Source organism: Solanum tuberosum, unplaced genomic scaffold, assembly GCF_000226075.1.
Source record: "Solanum tuberosum cultivar DM 1-3 516 R44 unplaced genomic scaffold, SolTub_3.0 scf00048, whole genome shotgun sequence".
NCBI lineage: Eukaryota > Viridiplantae > Streptophyta > Magnoliopsida > Solanales > Solanaceae > Solanum > Solanum tuberosum.
The window spans coordinates 1,570,507-1,592,285 of record NW_006238976.1 but is presented as its reverse complement, the minus strand read 5'-3'; the positions used below and the strand labels follow the sequence as shown (position 1 = coordinate 1,592,285).

Sequence of the window (21,779 nt, the reverse complement as noted above, 5' to 3'; positions counted from 1 at the left end):
GGGGCATAATAAAACTCGAGCCTGAATTTCAAGCACGTGAAAATTCTTTTGATAACCGCAGTAAGGAAGAACACTACAAGTCGAACAAATCAAATTTCCATGTAGCTTCCGTTGTTTGTTTGATTCATCCTCCTATGTCTTTTTGGTGAATAATCCAGTTGCCAGTATTCTATTCCAAATAATGGATATTTGTTTTATGTGGAAAGTAATAATATGAGAATATTATGGATGTAGTGACTAATTAATATAAGGACAATTATGCATATGATTATATATAATTGCTTATAACTTTAAGACTTTCTTTTGCTTTTACTTATACTACTTTTATTCATGATTTCACGTATTGCCAATACATGTATTATTATTTCATAATCTAACCAGTATAAAACAATACACTGTTAACTTATGTGAATATTATTACTATACTAATAGGAGGTTTGACACATTTTAGAGTCTATGCAATAAAAGGACCAATCGATTGCTTGATGATTATGGTGAGATGAATAGGATCTTATTACCCTTTATAATCAGATATCTTAAGCTTAATAAGCATTGCATACACATGAAAAAAAATCACGATAGAAGGCGAGAAGCGCTTTCATCTTTAATGGTTCTTATGTGGTGCTATTTTGAATTTGTTGGATCACCAATGCAAGTACCGAACACCAGATAAAAAAACCAAATCAAATCTCTTAGGAACATTCCCTCTCGTTTTGTATGTACGTAGAGTCATATAATATATTATAACTCTCTTGGTCAATTTTATTACATCAACAATAAAAGCTTTTGTCTTTTTTTCTTTTTCTTTTTGTTGAAAATTATTATATATATGTAAAAGAGATTATCATAAAAAGCACTACAATTGACTAGGTAAAGTTGGGCAGCAATAGTGAAGGGTAACACTAATAATTAGGCGAAGGTAGTTTGCATGCCTTGACTATAGTAACTAGTAAGCATTTAATTGTTTTTTTTTCATTTTTAATCCCTCAATATTGAGTCATGCTCTTCTTGGTCCAAAATTTTTTTTTAGTGAGCACATAAAACCATCAAGTTGGTTCATCCAACTGTTGGAACCCACCATAGTTTGTGGGATCGAAACATGGACTCCTTATATAGTCTTGGAAAATTCTTTCCTTATCATGAATAAGCTTTTCGTGTTAAGTTAGATCCAAGTTCATTTCTTTAATACATGGTATCAGAATCAGACTCATACCAATTTATTATTTACGATGTTGGACCTCTTGTCTTATAATGTCCACGGGCCAAATGTCTGGTCTTGGATGTGCAAGGGGTGGAGTCGTCCCACATCGTTTGTGGGGTGGAAACATGGATATAGCTTTGGATAATCCTTCCCTCGTGATCTAGTTTTTAGGGTTGAGTTATGCCCAAAATCAAATTAGAACTCATTAGAATTCCAATTATAATATTTCACCAAACAATATAATTCAACATATTACTTCTTGTGATAGTTAGGAAAGTTGAGGTAGTTTTTTTTGTTACGAAAAATAGTCTAGTGACTCTTATTATATATAGATAATACTTAGCTTAAGTTGAATGATTTTGTCGTTAAAAAATTATTTAGTAGATTTAATGCAATATTAAATGAAAGTTGGGCTATGATGGTTAACTCTTGTCTTAACCATCCAAATTAAACTACAATTTGAACATACATATTTTAAACATCCTATAATGTTTCATTCACCTCATAACTTTCCTGCCTAAACCATGCATTTATGCTTTACACTTAAAACAAGATAAAAACACACCACAATAATAATAATTATTATTAATAATAATTTGTTATAATTACACAACGTGTTATGGTGGTAATAACATGATTTTTGGGCACGTACGTCTACCATTTCTATTAAGGCAGTTGAACAGATTTTATTAGGTAAAATGTAGTTGGCTTTTATCAAAGGGTACAAGCCAATTAATTTCTCATTATTCTCTTTACCCTAAAAAAAACATATATCTCTCACAACATATATATAAAACTGTCCAACAGCTATCACCTAACTTCATCTATAAATTTCAAACATAATTATTTTTGTAACATTCTTGCAAATCTTGATCAACCCCATCATTTTCTTTTGATTATATCTCATCGATCAAATGCATTATAATAATTCAACATTATTGTCGATGGACGCCCGCGAGGAGCTCCCACCACCGCCACCACCACCTCTTCCGCCACTGACGTTACTATCTCCGGCCAACTTCTTCATGCAACAACCTAATGATCAATTGGCAATGCAAAATAATTGTAACTCTAGTCAAGTTGGACTTATTTGTGATAATATTGATTGGGCCGGGCTTTTATCGGGCTCTTCTTCGATTAATAACAATAATGAGTCGATTGCAACAACGTCAAATGTGTCGATAAATCCTAGGAATATGAATATGAATATGAATACGAATACGAATATGAATATGATGGAAGGTGGTGAACAACATCAACAACAATTACAAGAACATAATTTTAGAAGAGATAAAGGGAGGAAGAGGAAATATGTACCACCTAGGGTTGCATTTCATACAAGGAGCACTGAGGATATTCTTGATGATGGATTTAAATGGAGAAAATATGGTCAAAAAGCTGTCAAAAATAGCACACATCCAAGGTAAGTATATATACATTGCTTATTTCATTTATATAAATGGTTGCGTACACATGACCACCTTATTAATACTCCACTTATAGGATTACACTGAGTAAATGGTTGTTGTTTTATAGATATAGAGTGGTAATAGATGATCAGCGTATTAATATAATTGTGAATAATATTGAACAAAATGAGACGATTTATACAGACCTCAACTAGTTTGGAAATTGAAGAAAGTGATGATAATAACTTATATCATGATGAATTAGATCTTAATTAGTGTGAAAATATCAAAGACATAAAATGTGAAAAAGAAAAATAATAGATGAAATAGTAAAGTCATGAACAATCATAAGTCCCTTTACTTATATTTGAAATATATTTTTTTGCAAAATGCTTGTAATGATAGCATATTTGTAAAAAATATTTACATAACTAGGTTGTTTATTAGATAATTATCAATGAATCTAATAATTATGATAAGTAAGATCCTTTATATGTATCATAAGTTAAAATTCACTGGATGGTATTATAACGTCTTTGCACATGCATATTATAACTTAAAGGTCATAGTTTCATGAGGGAAAATAAATATGAAGAATATTACTATTATTCTTTAAATATTTTTATTTTTTTCCTCTTGACAAATGAACCAAGAAGAGCCATATTGAAATATTGAAACTGCACTTTTGTGTATTAAGTTTCTTATCGGTGTTTCATTATGTAATATCCTTTTCTATAGAATTATAAACATTTTAGGATCATTGATAATTTAGAACATGTTAGATTATTATATATTTATATGAGGTAATCCATATAAATTTGAAGTCATCTCTAATTTATTCTTCTTGCATGCATTTATTTTTACTTATTGACGTGAAATACTTTGCACGTACACTAAAACTTCTTGTACGTAGTATATAAAATATAAATACTAACTTGTTATTCCTATGATCCATTATTCTTCCATCTTTCAAACATCTAAAATCAAATTCGTTACCAATCCTACATCCTTTCATCTTGCATTTGAACATTTTTTTCTAAAATTAAATTTGAATCATGAGATATACTATAACAATCACAAGTGGAGTTCGTGTGTATGCAACCTTACCCCTACCTTGTGATGGAAAAGAGTTTGTTTTCAATAGATCATCATCTCAAGTAAAGCATATCAAATTCAATAGGAAAAGGAAATACAAAAATGAAGAAACCGTGTAGAAAATAAGGAGAAGATAAAAGTAGCAGCGATAACTGAAATAGAAGAAACAATAAGTGATAATAAAGTCAAAAAAAATAATTAAGATAATAAGAGATTACTAATAATTATTTTATCATTTCCTCATTGTTTACCATATGTATAACAATATCTCTATGTAGCCATGTGTGTGCATTGTCTATTTTGATGAGTATGAAAGTTTAGGTTGTTCACCTTCTCATGAGAATGAACATATATTATAAATTGTCACAACTTTGGCCAACTGTTAAGATTGATCATATGTCATATTTACTAACTTAAAAGCTTAAGATATAATTAATTCTCATACTTTGAATTCAATAGCATCATTATTATATAATAAAACATTATTTCCCAATATTTCATTTTAGTAAAAATTTTCATTTTTTTTTAATGTAACAGGAGTTATTATCGATGTACACATCACACATGCAATGTGAAAAAACAAATCCAAAGGCTTTCAAAGGATACAAGCATTGTGGTAACAACTTATGAAGGCATTCATAATCACCCTTGTGAAAAGCTAATGGAGACCTTAAGTCCAATTCTAAAGCAACTTCAGTTTCTCTCTAGGTTCTAAATAAAATATGTTTTACTCATATTAATTATACTAAATGGGATATTATCTAAAAATGTCTCAAGCTGAAAAAGTAACACAACATATAATATATGTTGATGTTTATAAAGAACCAACAAATAGAATTCTGTATAGAAATGTAAATTAAGATATCATACAGACGAGAAGAAGCGATCCTTTCTAATGTTACCATGTAATGTATTTATGTGAACCAACGAAAAAAATCATGTAAATTTTTATATGTTTAATTTAACTATATGTTCCACTTTTTAGAGATTCTAATTTATTGTCCTTGTTAAATTGTTTGCATCATTGATACTCTACCTCTGAACATTGATTTGACATAATTATTTCCACAAGTACTTATTACTTTCCACCCGTACATGAATCGATTAACTCTCTCCTCCATCAAGGCGTGGACAAATGAGAAGAAATCATCTAGGTTCTTTATAGTAAGGAGTTTCAAAGAACCTGTGTGAAGTGTTTCTCTTTCTCGTGCATGCAATAAAACTTTGTATCTTAAAATTATGAAGCAACAGAATGGAAGTGTTATTTTGTTCACAAATTTGATACCTGAAGAAATCATAAATGAACAAAGGGCACAAATGAGCTGAGGTACCATATGTTAAGAATATTAATCCTCAGATAATTGAACTAGGTCACTCACTACATTCGTAGATCTCGTTTTATTTCGTGTAGATGTGCTCGAAGGAAAGCTCACCGAGCATCAATGAAGATCAAATCAATCAAAATATACAAAAAAAAAAACTATTGACTTCAGAGCTATTGATTTACATTTGTACTAACTGTACTAGTAATTCCACATCTTTAAAACCAATTACTTGTACAAGACATGAACCACCCCGTCGCTATGCTGTCAACCACCCCCAAGAACCAAACAGAAGATGAAAGTGGCACAAGAATTGTCTCTGATGAAAATTGGCATGCATATCATTAGAGGATTGAATTACCATCACTAAATGGACAAAGTGTACTGTGTTCATGCACATATCTGACTGTTCTGGCTGCATTGAACAAAATTTCCTCTCTGCGTAAATGCAGTTCAAAAAGTTTGAAACTGTTGTAGAGATGTTGGTGAAATATCAACTCGAGAACTAGGCATATATGCAGCTTCAAGTTAACAACTGATGATAACCACAGTTAAGATAAACTACCTCTCCCATTGAAACTACCACTGAAAACACAAGAGTTGGAACTTTACCTACTTAAAGGAGTTGCAATTTTAGTATCATAGCTGGAAAGTGCCCAAATCACGGCCATGTTGTGTGAGCTTTATTTTTTTTTGACCAACCCATTCTAATCTATAAGAAAGATCAATATTATGAAGCAGTTGTTTAAATCTGTCCATTTCATTCGATGCATTGGTGTTCTCCTGCATGAAAGATGATCAAGAAATAAGGCAGGATAATGGAGTAAGCAAATATATTTTCAGATTTAACTAATTGCACGAGTCATCATTGGAGTCGTAAGAATCTACATGTCACAAGCACAACTACGCCTATTCAATATAAAAATTAATGCCTGGTTAAAAGAATGGCATCAGGGTAGCATACCTGTGAATTAGCATCTCCATCTTTAGAGAATACACTTTCCATTAAGCTTGACCTACTAGCATTAGGCGAGAATCCCTCCCAAGGTGGGACAAAAATCAGTTTCATGCACTGAACAGGAACTAGGTTCCTGTTAAGTTTCTCCCACCACACAGATCCCAAGGAGTAGGACCACCATCGTATCATCAACCCAGTCTCAGAAAAAGCAACTAGCCCCTACAAGTAAAACAACATTATATGAAACTTCGTATAGACAATGCACACAATCTCTCTCGAAGGTGGTAAACATCATTGTCCCCAATCAAGTGGGTAACAAACCCATGCATGCAATAAAACCTGCACAATAACATTGACAATTTTCCATTGATGAACTTAAAGAGGAAGATCATGTGTAACAGTTCGTCCTGCATGGTACCTCTCCATCCGGTGAAAAGCTAAGAGCTGATATTACAGTAGTCACAGTCATTCCTGAAGCTCCGCCAAGCAAACTGGGAAATCCTGGAGGTCCACTTGCATCTAAGACTTTTATTTTTGTGATGCTGCATTGGAGTTTAAAACAGAATCAATATTACAAGCATTTAGATGAATAACAGGTTTCACATTACCTAGGTTCTCTCAATCATATAAATCAGGTCCCCCAAACATGGATCCTGACACTTAGAAGTGGACAAGGAAGAGATTTTACTCTCTTTTTTTCTTTTTTTTTTTGAAAGGGATTTTACTCCAGTTTGTGTTAAAACCTTTTTTTTTTTGTAACAGAGAAATCCCCAATGGTCAGTGGCACCATGGTTCAAAACTCGGTGGCTAATGGGCCCGCCACGCCCTACCCTTCCCCATTTAAATACCAGTTTTTTTGTCTGCATCAGAGTTCAAAACCGTGATGTGCCCTATCCCATGCCTCACATGCTTTGTTAGAGAGAAAGCACGGAAAAGCTTTGAATTGGGATTGAACATAGCAAGCCCTTGAAGTTGAAGTTCTTAAAAGAAAATAGCCATAAGTATTATTTATAAAAGGACAATCGATTAATCACAAAGGTAGAGATACTTATCTCAAAAAAGGAAGGTCTACAAAGCTATGAAACTAAATAGTATGCTTAATATTGACAACCAAGGAATACTCGAAAGGAAAAAAGAAATATAAATTATTTAGTTTATACCACAAACTGGTACTTTATGAAGTTTAGTGTTCCAGCATGTTTGATACTAAACTATTACTAGAACAAAGAGGGAAGAAGCTCCTCATATGGCTACGTAGTACTGTTCACTAACCTTTGCATATCATATACCCGAATGCTTGCACTGTTAATCTCTCCAATCGCATCTCCAATAGCTAATCGTGTCACTGGATCATTAAGTGCCACCATAGGGAATATGCGTGCAATTTCCTTCAATGCCGCCATTGAACTTTTCAAGCAAGTTTTTCGCATGGCTAAGTTACCAGGATCTATTGTCTGTAAAATGAAAGTAACCACCTGCAGATCTATCTAGGTGTTAGACATGCTAAAATTTGAGAATGCTTCAGCGCTAGAAGCACATTTGTCTTGTTATTACATTCACTTATCAACAGAAAAAGGAAACTTCTCAGCTTGTCCAGTTTTGGTTCTACAAATTCAAAGATGGTCATGTAATCTAGAGAGTTTGTGTAGGAGGAAGATTATTCCTCCTGGTTAACACAATCAGCAACACCATAACTGCACCAAGTTACTCAATTGTCGCTGAAAAGTAGAAAACTAAGAAGGGGCGACAACGTGAAACAGAGATGGTAGCAAGACAAATAGTGATTGTGAAGCAACAACTGAGGATACAAACAACAGTCATTCTTTTACTAGTTACTAATCTCTTTTGGCAATCATAAAGCAAATAAACAAGTAATTATGGGTCCTATTCATGCTGTGTTCTGCTAATTTTAAGATTTTCCCCTCGTCATTTTTACCTTGTGTTCAGCACGAGCTAGTGCCAATGTCAGTGTTTCAGGTTGGAGGCTGGGGAATGGTGGTCAACAAGACAGTCTGCAAGATAATGTCAACTTTTTTCAGTTTCTTATTAGCTATGGGGCATCAGGTTCTGACAGCCACTTTAAAAGCTAGAAACACCAATTATTGTATTTCTCCAATATCCAACAACTGTTGGGGATTATCAAGTATCATAAGCTAACTATGAAATCCTGTGTGTATCATTTGGGAACAAGGGGTTGCAGTAGAAAAGCAGATATATAACATAAAAGCACAGGGAAAGCACCACACTATAAGATGGTACAGCAGTAACAAGTAGCATCAAGTTGGTACTTTATTTCAATTTAGCAAATAAAGTAGTATCTTAACAAACCTTATCAAGATATTGAACTAAGTTTCTTGGAGAACCGCGTGCAACCCTAACTATAGTCATGAGGGATACTACATGAACAGGCGAATCAGAGGCAGTTGACCAGATCTGGCGTTCTATGACATTCAGAAAGCCCAATACATCGGCCATTGCTAAACTTGGGAGAAGAACCCCAACCAAAGTATCACGAATCCTAACAGATGTAGATGGATTCTTGGTAGGTGTATTAGCGGATGCACCAGTGACACACTCAATTTGGAAGAATATGTCTCCAATCAGGCGGGGTATTTCAGAACCAATGCATGCCTTCCATGTGCTTTCCATGCCTTCAGCGAGGATTTCTGCGGCAGTGGAACTGTATTTCTCATTCATCGCCATAACCAACTTCACCAAGGGATTTACAGCCAATCCAAAAAGATTTGGTTTCACAAGGCTGGGATACCAAACAGACAATGCCGCAGCAACAATGATATGAGATGTCATTGCATCTTGGCTCATGCCCCCAACACAAGAAATCCAATCTTGCATTTCAAATGATTCTAGCCATGATCTTATTTCAGATTCTTCATCCTCAGAGTTCCCTTCAGTGACAATTTGTCTGTTATCCCTCAAGCAGTTGGTGGGTGCTTCTGCTGGGACTGAATCATAGTTTCCACTTGGTGATACTCCATTCTCATTGTCTCTTGGATTATCCCAGCGTAGTGGAGGTGGAATGGCTCGTGAAGCAGCACAATGAAATAAGGAGCGTGCTGCTATCTTAACATGCTCAGCCTCATCTTGCCAAAAGCTCACCAAAAGCTTCAAAACAGAGATTTCAAACCATTAAGAAATAGTTTTGCCGAAATCGTTTCTTTAGACACTAGACATCCCAAAGAACCAATGCATCCAACTGTTGCAACACGTAGAAACAAGAACACCACCAGTAAGCTTTACCTTATCAAAAAAAAAAAAACAGAGAAAAGAATGCCACCCCTGTAGCACGAATTTTGGTGAACATGTACTTGACAAGTTCCCAGACTAATCACCAAGGGACAAAAGCGATCACCTCACTCAGTCATGTAATCCAGGCAAGGAACCTTTGTTTTATTTTTTCCTTTTGCGTTTTTTGGGGGCTGACTGCAAGAGTTTTGGAGGGTTTAGCACTAGTATGCAATATCACATCTGAGTCATAAAACCTACTCACAGCACTGATTTACTGATGAATGGTATCATAGCATATGTAGGAGTACTTACATTGCTGAAGGAGGAGTTGCGTACAACCAGAAATATATTTTGTATCAGTCCTCAGACTTGAATTAAGAACCTTAATTACAAAACCAAAGAAGAGACAAGCTTTCCTATATTCTTGCTTTCTATTACTGGGGAAAAAATTAAAAGAACTTGAATCTTAACTCAGGCAGACCTTCAGATGGATTTCATTGACACTGTGATGATGGGTTGCTCACAGAATGAACGATAATTGAAAACGAGTATAGCATTGAGCAGTCCAGAAGGGGTAGCATTTTAAAAAAGGAGTCTGAAGGCGTCTCTCTTGCTTCTCATGGAAGGGGACCAGCTATCTGGATTACTGATTAGATAACGGCAAAGTAGTTATGCAAAAACAAGACCGTAACATCAAGGTAACTATTTATGTTCCTTAAGAAGGAAAAAAGAATCTTTACTATATTTTGATTGTAAAAAAGAATCTGATTATAGCCACATCCAAAACAGAGTTCAGCAAGAATTTTAACCCTCCACCCCCACCCCACAAAAAAGGAAAGAAAGATCTATTCAGATGATTTGTTACCTGAAGCAGGGGAGGCTTTATATCAGAAACTTTCTCGGCAAAGCTCCACATGTAAAATGCTGACAAAGAACTGGAAAAGACAAATATCACTACGACAGTAGTGTTATAAGAGTTTGGTGGCACGAGGCTTTTACAATGAAATGCCAGATGACACTACATCTATGTAATGCAGAAAAAGACGGTTGAGTTGACACAACATTTCTCTAAAAGATATTGCTCAAACCCTCCTGGTCACAAGAAATAGTAAGAAAAACTGCAGATGTGAGTGTTTTACATTCCATGATTGAAGTCATGACATATAGCATCCAGAAAGAATGCCATAACAATCTCATACCTGCTGGCTGCCTGAAAGGAATGTGACAAGCTAATCATATGTTGGGCAAGGGACACCATCGTTAGAGATCTCATTGCACAGTACTCTGATGATGATTTCCAAAGCTGTATTTCAATTTTTATTTCTTAGAGGCAAAGAAGTGAAGAGAAGTGTTTTTTTACTGTCATTTGGGAAAGGGAAGTGAAATTGGTGTCAATCTAAATCTAGCAAAACACTCAAAGTACCTCCAGAGTTGAAGTGTCATCAGGAAATGTCAGAGTCAACGACCCCCGATCCCCCAAGAGACCAGAAGCTACGAGAAGATTCTGTGGTCTTTTTAGCTTCATTTCAGTCACTAGCATTTCATCAAGTTCAGCGTCCACATTCCATATGTGCAAAATAGACAAACTGAATTGAAGCAGGCATTTTTCAAGCAAGAACATCCATTCAGAATCTCTTGCAGCATCAATGGAGGTAGCACCAGATTTATCATTTATGCTCTGATCACTGGAACTAGGGATGCCAGTTTCCTGATCCCTGAAATTAGACTTCTTAATGGGAGACTCAACCCTTAATTCTTTCACTTGGTTTTTGTTCAGATCAGAACTCTCTGTTTTATAGTTCTCATCTCTTTGACAAAGAGACATCAAAGATGTGAGATCAAAAGATAGAGCAGCAACTCCTGGAAAAGGACAAGAACCTTTAACAGGCTGTTTTCTGATTTGCAAGGAAGGCAATGCAGATCGATTAGATCCTGTAGTACTTCCAGACACGCTTGTACTAACAGATATATTTGATGAAGAAGTTCCCTTTCCCACAGTTTGTGACTGAGGTGGTGGAGACCTGGTTTCATCAGTAGCAGGACAAAGCAATGAGGAAGCTGAAGTATTTCCACTTATCATACTGCCACCAGGGAGATCTCTGTCAATTCCTGTGCAGAAATGATCAAACATTGATACAGCAGCAGCTCCACGAAGGACCCGCTCACGAGCACCTGATTTTACGTCCCAAATGTACAAAACATCTGCATCAGTTGTTCCTGTTTGGTTTAGGCATAGACATGCTATGTAGCCTCTTCTACTATCCCACACAACTTTTGCAGGATAATATGGGTGGCCAGGGAACATTCGCTCTACACGCATGGTATCAAGTGAAGAAAGGGCAACAGATGAGTCTTCCCCAACAGAGAGGAAGCAATTACTCCACGGATGTTCTGTTTGAGATGGTGGAAGAATTATTTGGCGAACTGGAGCAACATGTTGGTGCATTACAACCATGGGACTGCTGGAGTCAAGATCCCACACACGAATAGTACAGTCCATACTTCCAGAGATTAGGACATAACTGTTGCTACCTCCTTGGCATCTAATCAGCACTCGTTGTGCAGCCAAACACAGTACAGCTCCGGTATGCCCCAAGAGATAATGTTGAGTGGCATGTGCTTTTGACTCGGGATATGAATTTTGACCATGAAAATCTAATCCTTCAAAGAACATATCAAATCGAACAACTTTTATATCGCCGTTATAGAACCCATATACAATAGCCAACGGCACATACTCTTCAGAAATAACCATTGAAGAAGACACTAGCTCTTTTCTTTCATAAGTTCCATGTTTGTGGATATTTAAAACCCTTTCATCAATAGCTTTGGAACAAGTAGCAGCATCTTGCAAGGAAGTTAATTCGTCCTTCCCACCTGCTGTTTCTATTTCAACAACCTGCCTAGGAATCTCATTTTCAGGGGTATTCTGGTTATGAGTCCAATCATCAAATATTCTACCTTCACCAGAAAATCTGCATTCTTGACAACTTATCTCATTTTTGTCATGCCGCTTAGGCAGTACCCAACATGTCAGACGAGGTTTCCAAATCAATAATTCATTGATAGGAAAAGAATTTGATTCAACACGGAAAAGACAGTTGTTCACTTGCACAAAAGAGATGGATAAGCTCATCTTAGACTCCTGAGAAATGACTGGGATAGCAGCAAAAGGTTCATATTTGAAGATATTACTTGAGTAAGATATCCTGTATACTATGGCCGCTCCTTTACCATTCCATACAACAAATTTTTCAATGAATGTGGCATCTGAATCTTCAGAATCAAGCAAATTGTTATCATCTCCAACAAACATGCCACCAATGGCATGTGACTTTCCTTCAATAGGGAGCAGATCATCTGAGAAATATATCTCTCCCACGGAACTTCCGTCCTCTAATAGACTAAATATGCAGCATGTACCATATACAAAAGCTAAAACTGGTCCACGATTAGCAAAGGCCACCAGAAGTCCCCTGTCTTTTGACCCATTTACCCAATCCATTTCGCCTGCATCAGACAAGTTAGTCTTGGTGGTCATGTTTTCTGTGCTTGAATCACACTCTTTTAATATTGGTAGACATTGTGATTTACCAAAAGAATCAACCATCATCACTGACTCGGTCAACACATCTCCAAAGGACGAAATTACAGCCACAGATTTCAAGGGCCCAATTGATAAGCTCCCATGAAAAACTGTTTGAACGATAGCAAGTGTATACGTATCAACAATAACAACTGTGCACTTCACCGGTTTTGCATGTTGTGAGTCTCTATCTGCAAATGTTTCACCCTTCTCAGCAGTGCTAGGCGAGTGATGATTGGATAAATGAACATGGTCAAAGGAACAACAAGCTATACATACATATCTACGATTTTCGGGAAATGGTCGAATTAAGTATGGCGTCCCCACCCAAGGAGGCATTTTCCTTCTACGTCTGCATTGTCCACTGGCTCTGCTCCAAATGCACAACACACCATCAGTGCATGCACTTAATAATGCACCACAGTCAGATGAGTTAGAAGTTGATACCACATTATTTGAATCATCTAATTTCCCATCTCCCAAAACTGTAGTAGGAACACATATCCCAAGATCCGCTATTGGAGCAACATGACCACAAAGCATGGCAACAGGTGTGATCTCCTGAGCCAGAAAAAAAAAGGAGAGCTCGTAAACTTAAACCTTAACAAATACCACAACTAAGAAAAGATCCAATGTTACTTTACCATACCTTGTTCAGAATAAGAAAAAAGATCCAATTTCATGCAAATTAATTCAATGATTTACTCCCTCCATCCAAATTCGCTCATCTCTTTTCACTTATGAGCTCAATTAGACATAGATTGCTTCATTTTTTTTTTAATAATTTAAGATACCATTAGTTGCAATAAACATACTATATCCTACAATGTCCAACAATATGGGGTAAAATCAAAAGTTATCTTGGTTTATCTCAGGGACACAAACTGCAAACCCAACTTGAGATAGAAGTATACTCTTTTCACTTGTGAGCTAAATCAGACCCCAACTAATTCATTTTGTTATAAAATAAGTAAAAGTATTGGAGAAGTACTATAAGTTGCAAAGCTCATAAAAAACATGTTAAAATCAGAAAGCTAAGTCGAACCTAGATTAATTCATTTTGTAATAAAACATATGAGGATATACAGTAAACGCTATGGGTTTAACCAAACCCAATAGCTTTGGCTCAAGACTATTAATAAACTCCGGAACCAAGTAATTCAATTGGTCAATGGACTCAGTGGCATCCCAAACACTACAGTTCAAATCAAATAATGAAAGTTGCATTGTTCAGAAAGAATATGCTAAAATATCAATTAAAGATCTCTTCTTTAAACTTACGGAAGCAAAATGACACAACTAAAGCTGACATAGAAGTGATAACTAACAACAATTGAAGCGTATAGAAAATCACAAAATACTGCCATGTGATATCAGTCAGTAAAGCGCAAGGAGATCGCGATTAGCTAACAACATATACAACGTCGTAATTGAACTGAAACCATTTCAACATTGCTAGATTTCAGCCATTTAAAGGAGGAGACAGTGATTTACCGATGAGGAGATATTCCACCAGATGATGGAGCCATCGGAACCGCCGGTGTAGAGAGTCGGAGGATTGTTGAGTGCGGCGACGGCGGTGACTTTGTGAACCGGCGGTGAACCTGACCATATACAGGCTATGGATTTACACTTCATCGACTATACGGAACGGATCAAGCCTATAATTTCCAAATGAAATTGAGAAAAATTGGGATTATTTTGGGGTAGAAGTGAAGTCTGCAATATTGCAGTTACTTTAAATTAAAATGTTATAAAATATTTATTTAATTATATTTAGATAGTAACTATATAATATTATATTATACAATACTAGAAAACCTAAAAGTTGTAGTAAATATTATTCATATAATTAATAAATAAGTTTAATCGTAAGAGACTATATACATTCAATCGTATGTCATTAGTATATGAATAACTTGGATGTGCAGACTTCTCCTTATAGTTCCTGAAAGAGACTAAGTATAATGTATATTTACTATTTCTTGAACTTTGTATCACTTCTTTAGTACTTAATTATGTTTATTTAATGTCAATCTTTAATTGCTTCATCTTCCGATCTTTATTGCAATATTAACTTTTGAAATGCCAATGTACATATAATCAATCAAGGATTTATTTTTCTAATAAAATATACCCAACTTATTCATCCATTTTCTCCATACACGAAGAGTTTAGAAGTTATAATCATGATTTAGTAGAATTGAGCTTTTGATGATTTAGTAGTAAACCAGCATGTAGGGTTGGGCGTTTGGTTGGTTCAATTTGATTTTTTGGTTTTCGGTAAATATTAATCCGAACTAAACTAAAATAAATTTGATTTGGTTCGATTTATCTTTTCCTGATATTATAAAAGTAATAAATAAATAAATAAATATATTTTTAAAATAGTGAACATATAAAATTAAATGGAAGGGGTAATATAGTAATTTCAACAATAAATAAAAAGACACAAAATTTTACAAATAAATCGCATTCACTGAATGCGTTTTATGCCTTTCATTTTCAGCTCTATCTATTTTACTATTTGAGAAGAGTTTTTCAAATTTTCAACGACATGACATTTTTTTAAAAGATAAAATATTTATCTTTTCTTGATATTATAAAGGTATAAAGTAAACAAAATAAATATATTATAAAAATAGTGGACAAATAAAATTAAACGGGAGGGGTAATATAGTAATTTCAACAATAAATAAGAAAACACAGAATTTTATTCATAAATCGCATTTGCCAAATGCGTTTTATACCTTTCATTCTCTGCTCTTTCTATTTTGATATCTGAGAAAGGTTTTTCAAGTTTTCAACAATATGACCTTTTTTTAAAAGATAAAATATTTATCTTTTCTTGATATTATAAAGGTAATAAAGTAAACAAAATAAATATATTATAAAAATAGTGGACAAATAAAATTAAAGGGAAGGAGTAATATAGTGATTTCAACAATAAATAAGAAAACAGAGAAATTTACTCATAAGTCAAATGTGTTTTATGCCTTTCATTCTCTACTCTAAGGATTTTTCAAATTTTCAACGATATGACGTTTTTTTAAATGATAAAATATTTATATATTATAAAAGTAATAAATGAAATAAATAAATATATTTTAAAAATAATGGACAAATAAAATTAAACGGAAGGGGTAATATAGAAATTTCAACAATAAATAAGAAGACATAAAATTTTACTCATAAATCGCATTCACTGAATGCGTTTTATGCCTTTCATTTTCTGCTTTTTCTATTTTGGTATCTGAGGAAGGTTTTTCAAGTTTTCAACGACATGACGTTTTTTGAAAGAATAATTTTTTGTCTTTTCTTGATATTATAAATATAATAAATCAATATATTATAAAAATATTGGACAAATAAAATTAAGCAGAATGGGTAATACAATAATTTCAACAATAAATAAGAAGACACAAAATTTTACTCATAAATCGCATTCGCCAAATGCACTTTATGCCTTTCATTTTCTGCTCTTAAGGTTTTTCAAGTTTCAACGACATGACGTGTTTTTAAAAGATAAAATATTTATCTTTTCCTCATATTATAAAAGTAATAACAATAAATAAGAAGACACAAAATTTTACTCATAAATCGTATTCACTGAATGCATTTTATGTCTTCATTTTCAGCTCTTTCTATTTGGGATAAGGGTGTGAAAAATACCCTAACTTTGGTCGGATTTGTTGTTGTGATAACTAAATTTTCATGAGGTATTACCTCCCTAGACTATTTAATTACTGTATTTTTTACCCCCTGAACTATTTAATAGTGTATTTTAAAAGGTATATATGTGTCCATGTGGACACATTACTATTTATAATTTTGCATTATTTTTTATGTCCATGTGGCAAATATATATGTTTAAAATACGATATTAAATAGTCTATGGAGGTAATAGGTCCTTCATAAAAGTTTAGTATCGCAACAACAAATTCGACGAAAGTTGGGGTATTTTTCAGACCCGTATCCCTTTCTAATTTAGTATCTAAGAAGGGTTTTTCAAGTTTTTAACGACATGACTTTTTTTAAAAGATAATTTTTTTATCTTATCTTGATATTAGTAATAAATAAATATATTATAAAAATAGTGTACAAATAAAATTAAACATAAGGGATAATATTGTAATTTCAACAATAAATAAGATGACACAAAATTTTACTCATAAATCGTATTCACTAAATGCGTTTTATGCATTTCATTCTCTACTCTTAGGGTTTTCCAAGTTTTCTACGACATGACGTTTTCTTAAAAGATAAAATATTTATCTTTTCCTGATATTATAAAAGTAATAAATGAAATAAATAAATATATTTTAAAAATAGTGGTCAAATAAAATTAAATGGAAGGGGTAATTGTCACGACCCGGGAGGACCCCCTAGTCGTAACCGGCGTACTCGACCTCGAAGAGGTCTAATACAAGCCTCTTAGCATTCATTCATCGCATAGACACTAAAACCATAAGGAATTTAAAACTTTCTTTACCAAGAAAACATTGCATAAAAAAAATAACAAGTGGAAGATTTTCTAGACTTTATACATGATGTCTCAAAACCATCTAATACTTTAGAGTACAAAATTCGGGACTAATCCCGTACACAACTTAAACAATACTAAAAAGACATAAAAGAACATATTGGGTATTGTCCTCGAATCTATGAGGACTCACCAAGTCTTCATCTCCAACACTTAGAAACCTATCAAAGCCATGACATGTCATCATCTCCAAATCCCTACACTTTAGTCCAAAAAGGGAAAGAAAGGGGTTAGCACAATTAAGTACTAAGTATGGAAGCCATGCAAAAACATGCTAAAAGGGACGTTTATTGGAGAAACATGCTTTTATGCCATTTGGTAAAACTTCATGAAAAAAAATACAAGTAAGCCTTTTCATCATTTCTTGACCTCTATCTCAAGTTACCCAAAGCCACACTTAAGTGAAACATGAAGTGACCGCCCATACAATCTCTTCATATACACCTAAGTATTCCTAAGGGTTACCATAGATAAGGAAATTTACCATTACAATATAACATACTAAGTCAATGTTCACATATAAAACCATAGCCAACCGTATACATACTCAACATATATTCATATACAACCCATGCTTAAATTTAAAGGAACACATGCCATTTCATTACCATAGGACCTCTACCTAATATAACCTTAAGACACACTTGAGTAAGACAAGAAGTGACCGCCCATACAACCTCTTCAAGCACACTTAAGTGTTCCCCAAGATTACCTTAGATAAGGACATTTCCTTTACAACATAACATCAATAGACCAACATTCTTTAAGAAACCATTTTGGAGACATTCAAACACATAAGGGGACTTTCACATAATAGTCGTTAGACTTAGGGAACTCACTTTAGTATCTTCAAAGCCTACTCGTGCCATGTGTAGATAGCATCCCATACTACTACCTACACGTTGTAGAACCTATCCAATAACTAGAGTGCACATCCCACATAATGGGAATAGGCATAACCGACATAGACCATACTAGCTAGGTATGGAATCCGGAGTCTATCCTACTCCGTGGAGGTTGTTCTACTTGCCAAAGGTAGAACTAGTAAGCAACCCATGTAGGCACATGGTTAAGGGATGTCCAAGGAAGTTCATTGTGCCTAATCTCATACTCAACTAGGCCACCTTCCTAACCACATCCACTCGGTGCTAGCCTTGTTTCCCATAGAGTATTCAATCACATATGTACTTAGAGAAGGTTCCTTTTCTAGTTCAACCAACTCATAGTACCTCTTCCCAAGAAAGGCCCCATTTCTTAGTCATGGCCAATCAAGGTTCATAAGGATAGCTCATTAAATCCCCCTAGAAGGGTGCCTTAGGCCTACCGATCCAAGGTTCATCATTTCACACATGAGAAGGGCTACCACCATTAGGTCTACCGATTTCATGGTTTTACATTTACTTAGGAAAGCTAGACTTATGAAAGGGCACCATTTCTTAGTTTTGCCCATTTCACACATTCATGCATTCAAGACTTTAAGTAACAAGGAGGGACACTTTAGTCTACCAACCAAGTCACAACATTTTCATTTAAGGATACTTCATAATCCAACATCATTTCATATATACATCATGAGAAATCATACTTTAACTCACAATGCTATCCACTTTACATAGGATCATCACAAGATCACATAAAACTCATTCACACCATTCCTTCACATATAGCTTCACATAAAACTCATTCACATCATTCCTTCACATATAGCTTCACATAAAACTCATTCACATCATTCCTTCACATATAGCTTCACATAAAACTCATTCACATCATTCCTTCACATATAGCTTCACATAAAACTCATTCACATCATTCCTTCACATATAGAGAGAGGAATATTTGAGAGGAGGTGGGTTTCTTTTTAATTCTAAGAGGAGTGACTTAAATGAAAGGAATTGGGTCATAAAAAGGTCTTATAGTTGCTAGGAAAGGAAAAGAATAGCATAGGGTCAATTTTGGAAAAGGACTAAGGACCCATAAAGTCTTGACTTAAAAATTTTGCCCCTTCCCGTCTTAGTTCGCCCTTTGCTGCAACCTGACAGTGCTTCATATTTTGGGCATAACTTTTTACTCCAAGGTCGGAATTGAGAAAACTCGGTGGCGTTGGAAAGAGGACACAAAGACCTTTCATAGGATAGGTAATGGCCAACCCAATTCGTTTTGAGCTAAAAGATATGACCATTTAAAGTTGACCCTTACAACTCACTAGTTCAAGTGACTAGTTTCCGGACGTCACGGTCATTTCTTGACGTTTGACTTCAAATCTCTTTAAACTAAACTTCAAAAGTCATTTCTCATCATTTCATCAAGTTCTCAACTCCAAACTCACATGTGAGGCTCTAGTTTCATTAGTTCATTTTTAGGGTCGTTACAGTAATATAGGAATTTCAACGATAAAAAAGAAGACACAAAATTTTACTCATAAATCGCATTCACTGAATGCGTTTTATTCCTTTCAATTTCAGCTCTTTATATTCTGGTATCTGAGAAAGGTTTTTCAAGTTTTCAACGACATGACGTTTTTTTGAAAATATAAAATATTTATCTTTCTTGATATTATAAAGATAAGAAATCAATATATTATAAAAATAGTGGACAAAAAAAATTAAACGGAAGGGGTAATATAGTAACTTCAACAATAAATAAGAAGACACAAAATTCTACTCATAAATCGCATTCAACGATATGCCTTTTTTTCAAAAGATAAAATATTTATCTTTTTCTGATATAATAAAAGTAATAAATGAAATATACAAATATAATTTAAAAATAGTGGACAAATAAAATTAAACGGAAGAGGTAATATAGTAATTTCAACACTAAATAAGAAGACATGAAATTTTACTCATAAATCGCATTCACTGATGCGTTTTATGTCTTTCATTTTAGCTCTTTCTATTTTGATATCTACGAAAGGATTTTCAAGTTTTCAATGACATGACGTTTTTTTTAAAAGATAAAATATTTAACTTGTCTTGATATTATAAAGATAATAAATCAATATATTATAAAAATAGTGGACAAATAAAATTAAACGAAAGAGGTAATATAGTAATTTCAACAATAAATAAGATGACACAAAATTTTACTCATAAATCGCATTCAATGAATGTGTTTTATGCTATTCATTTTCAGCTCTTTATATTTTGGTATCTGAAAAGGATTTTTAAAGATTTCAACGACATGACTTTTTTTAAAAGATAAAATATTTATCTTTTCTTGATATTATAAAGGTAATAAATCAATTTAGTATAAAAATAATGGACAAATAAAATTAAACGGAAGGGGTAATATAGTAATTTCAACAATAAATAAGAAGACACAAAATTTTACTCATAAATCACATTCGCCAAATGTGTTTTATATCTTTCATTCTCTATTCTTAGGGTTTTTCAAGTTTTCAACGACATGACTTTTTTTAAAAGATAAAATATTTATCTTTTCCTGATATTATAAAAGTAATAAATGAAATAAATAAATATATTTTAAAAACAGTAGACAAATAAAATTAAACGAAAGAGATAATATAGTAATTTAAACAATAAATAAGACAACACATATTTTTACTTATAAATTGCATTCGCCAAATGCTTTTTATGTCTTTCATTCTCTGCTCTTAGGGTTTTTCATGTTTTTCACGACATGACTTTTTTTAAAAGATAAAATATTTATCTTTTCCTGAAAATATAAAAGTAATAAATGAAATAAATAAATATATTTTAAAAATAGTGGACAAATAAAATTAAACGGAAGGGCAAATATAATAATTTCAACGATAAATAAGAAGACACAAAATTTTTACTCATAAATAGTATTCACTGAATGCGTTTTATGCCTTTCATTCTCAACTCTTTCTATTTTGGTATCCCAAAAGGGTTTTCAAGATTTCAACGACATGATATTTAAAAAAAATAAAAAATTATCTTTTCTTGATATTATAAAGGTAATAAATCAATATATTATAAAAATAGTGGACAAATAAAATTAACCCGAAGGGGTAATATTGTAATTTCAACAATAAATAAGAAGACGCAAAATTTTACTCATAAATGCATTCGCCAAATGCATTTTATGCCTTTCATCCTCTGCTCTAAGGATTTTTCAAGTTTTCAATGACATGACATTTTTTTAAAAGATAAAGTATTTATCTTTTCCTGATATTATAAATGAAATAAATAAATATATTTTAAAAATAGTGGACAAATAAAATTAAACGAAAGGGGTAATATAGTAATTTCAACAATAAATAAGACGACACATATTTTTACTCCTAAATCGCATTCGCCAAATGCGTTTTATGCCTTTTCATTCTCTTCTCTTAGGGTTTTTCAAGTTTTCAACGACATGACGTTTTTCTAAAAGATAAAATATTTATCCTTTCCTGATATTATAAAAGTAATAAATGAAATAAATAAATAT

General features: G+C 33.5%; 2 protein-coding genes across 6 annotated transcripts; one reads left to right on the top strand and one right to left on the bottom strand.

Moving 5' to 3' along the window:
- The first annotated feature begins 1,987 nt into the window (after nt 1-1,987).
- On the top strand, nt 1,988-4,684 carry LOC102581040 (probable WRKY transcription factor 56). Its single transcript, XM_006343863.2, has 2 exons — nt 1,988-2,624; nt 4,243-4,684. Exons 1-2 carry the CDS (start codon nt 2,116-2,118, stop codon nt 4,418-4,420), a joined length of 687 nt encoding a protein of 228 aa, XP_006343925.1. The 5' UTR covers nt 1,988-2,115; the 3' UTR covers nt 4,421-4,684.
- Nucleotides 4,685-5,023: 339 nt separating this feature from the next.
- Nucleotides 5,024-14,560, bottom strand: LOC102580258 (uncharacterized). Of its 5 annotated transcripts, none has more exons than XM_015307140.1 (10): nt 14,312-14,560; nt 10,655-13,378; nt 10,431-10,534; nt 10,097-10,166; nt 8,314-9,108; nt 7,258-7,460; nt 6,404-6,527; nt 5,992-6,204; nt 5,640-5,810; nt 5,024-5,562 (listed from the first exon to the last, which is right to left on the bottom strand). In XM_015307140.1, the coding sequence occupies exons 1-9, from the start codon at nt 14,453-14,455 to the stop codon at nt 5,667-5,669; spliced, it is 4,521 nt and encodes a 1,506-aa protein (XP_015162626.1). In that variant the 5' UTR covers nt 14,456-14,560; the 3' UTR covers nt 5,024-5,562; nt 5,640-5,666. The 5 variants fall into 5 exon arrangements, with proteins under 5 accessions (XP_015162626.1, XP_006343923.1, XP_006343922.1 ...); XM_006343861.2 differs by having other exon boundaries at nt 5,024-5,465; XM_006343860.2 differs by having other exon boundaries at nt 5,024-5,810.
- Nucleotides 14,561-21,779: the final 7,219 nt, after the last annotated feature.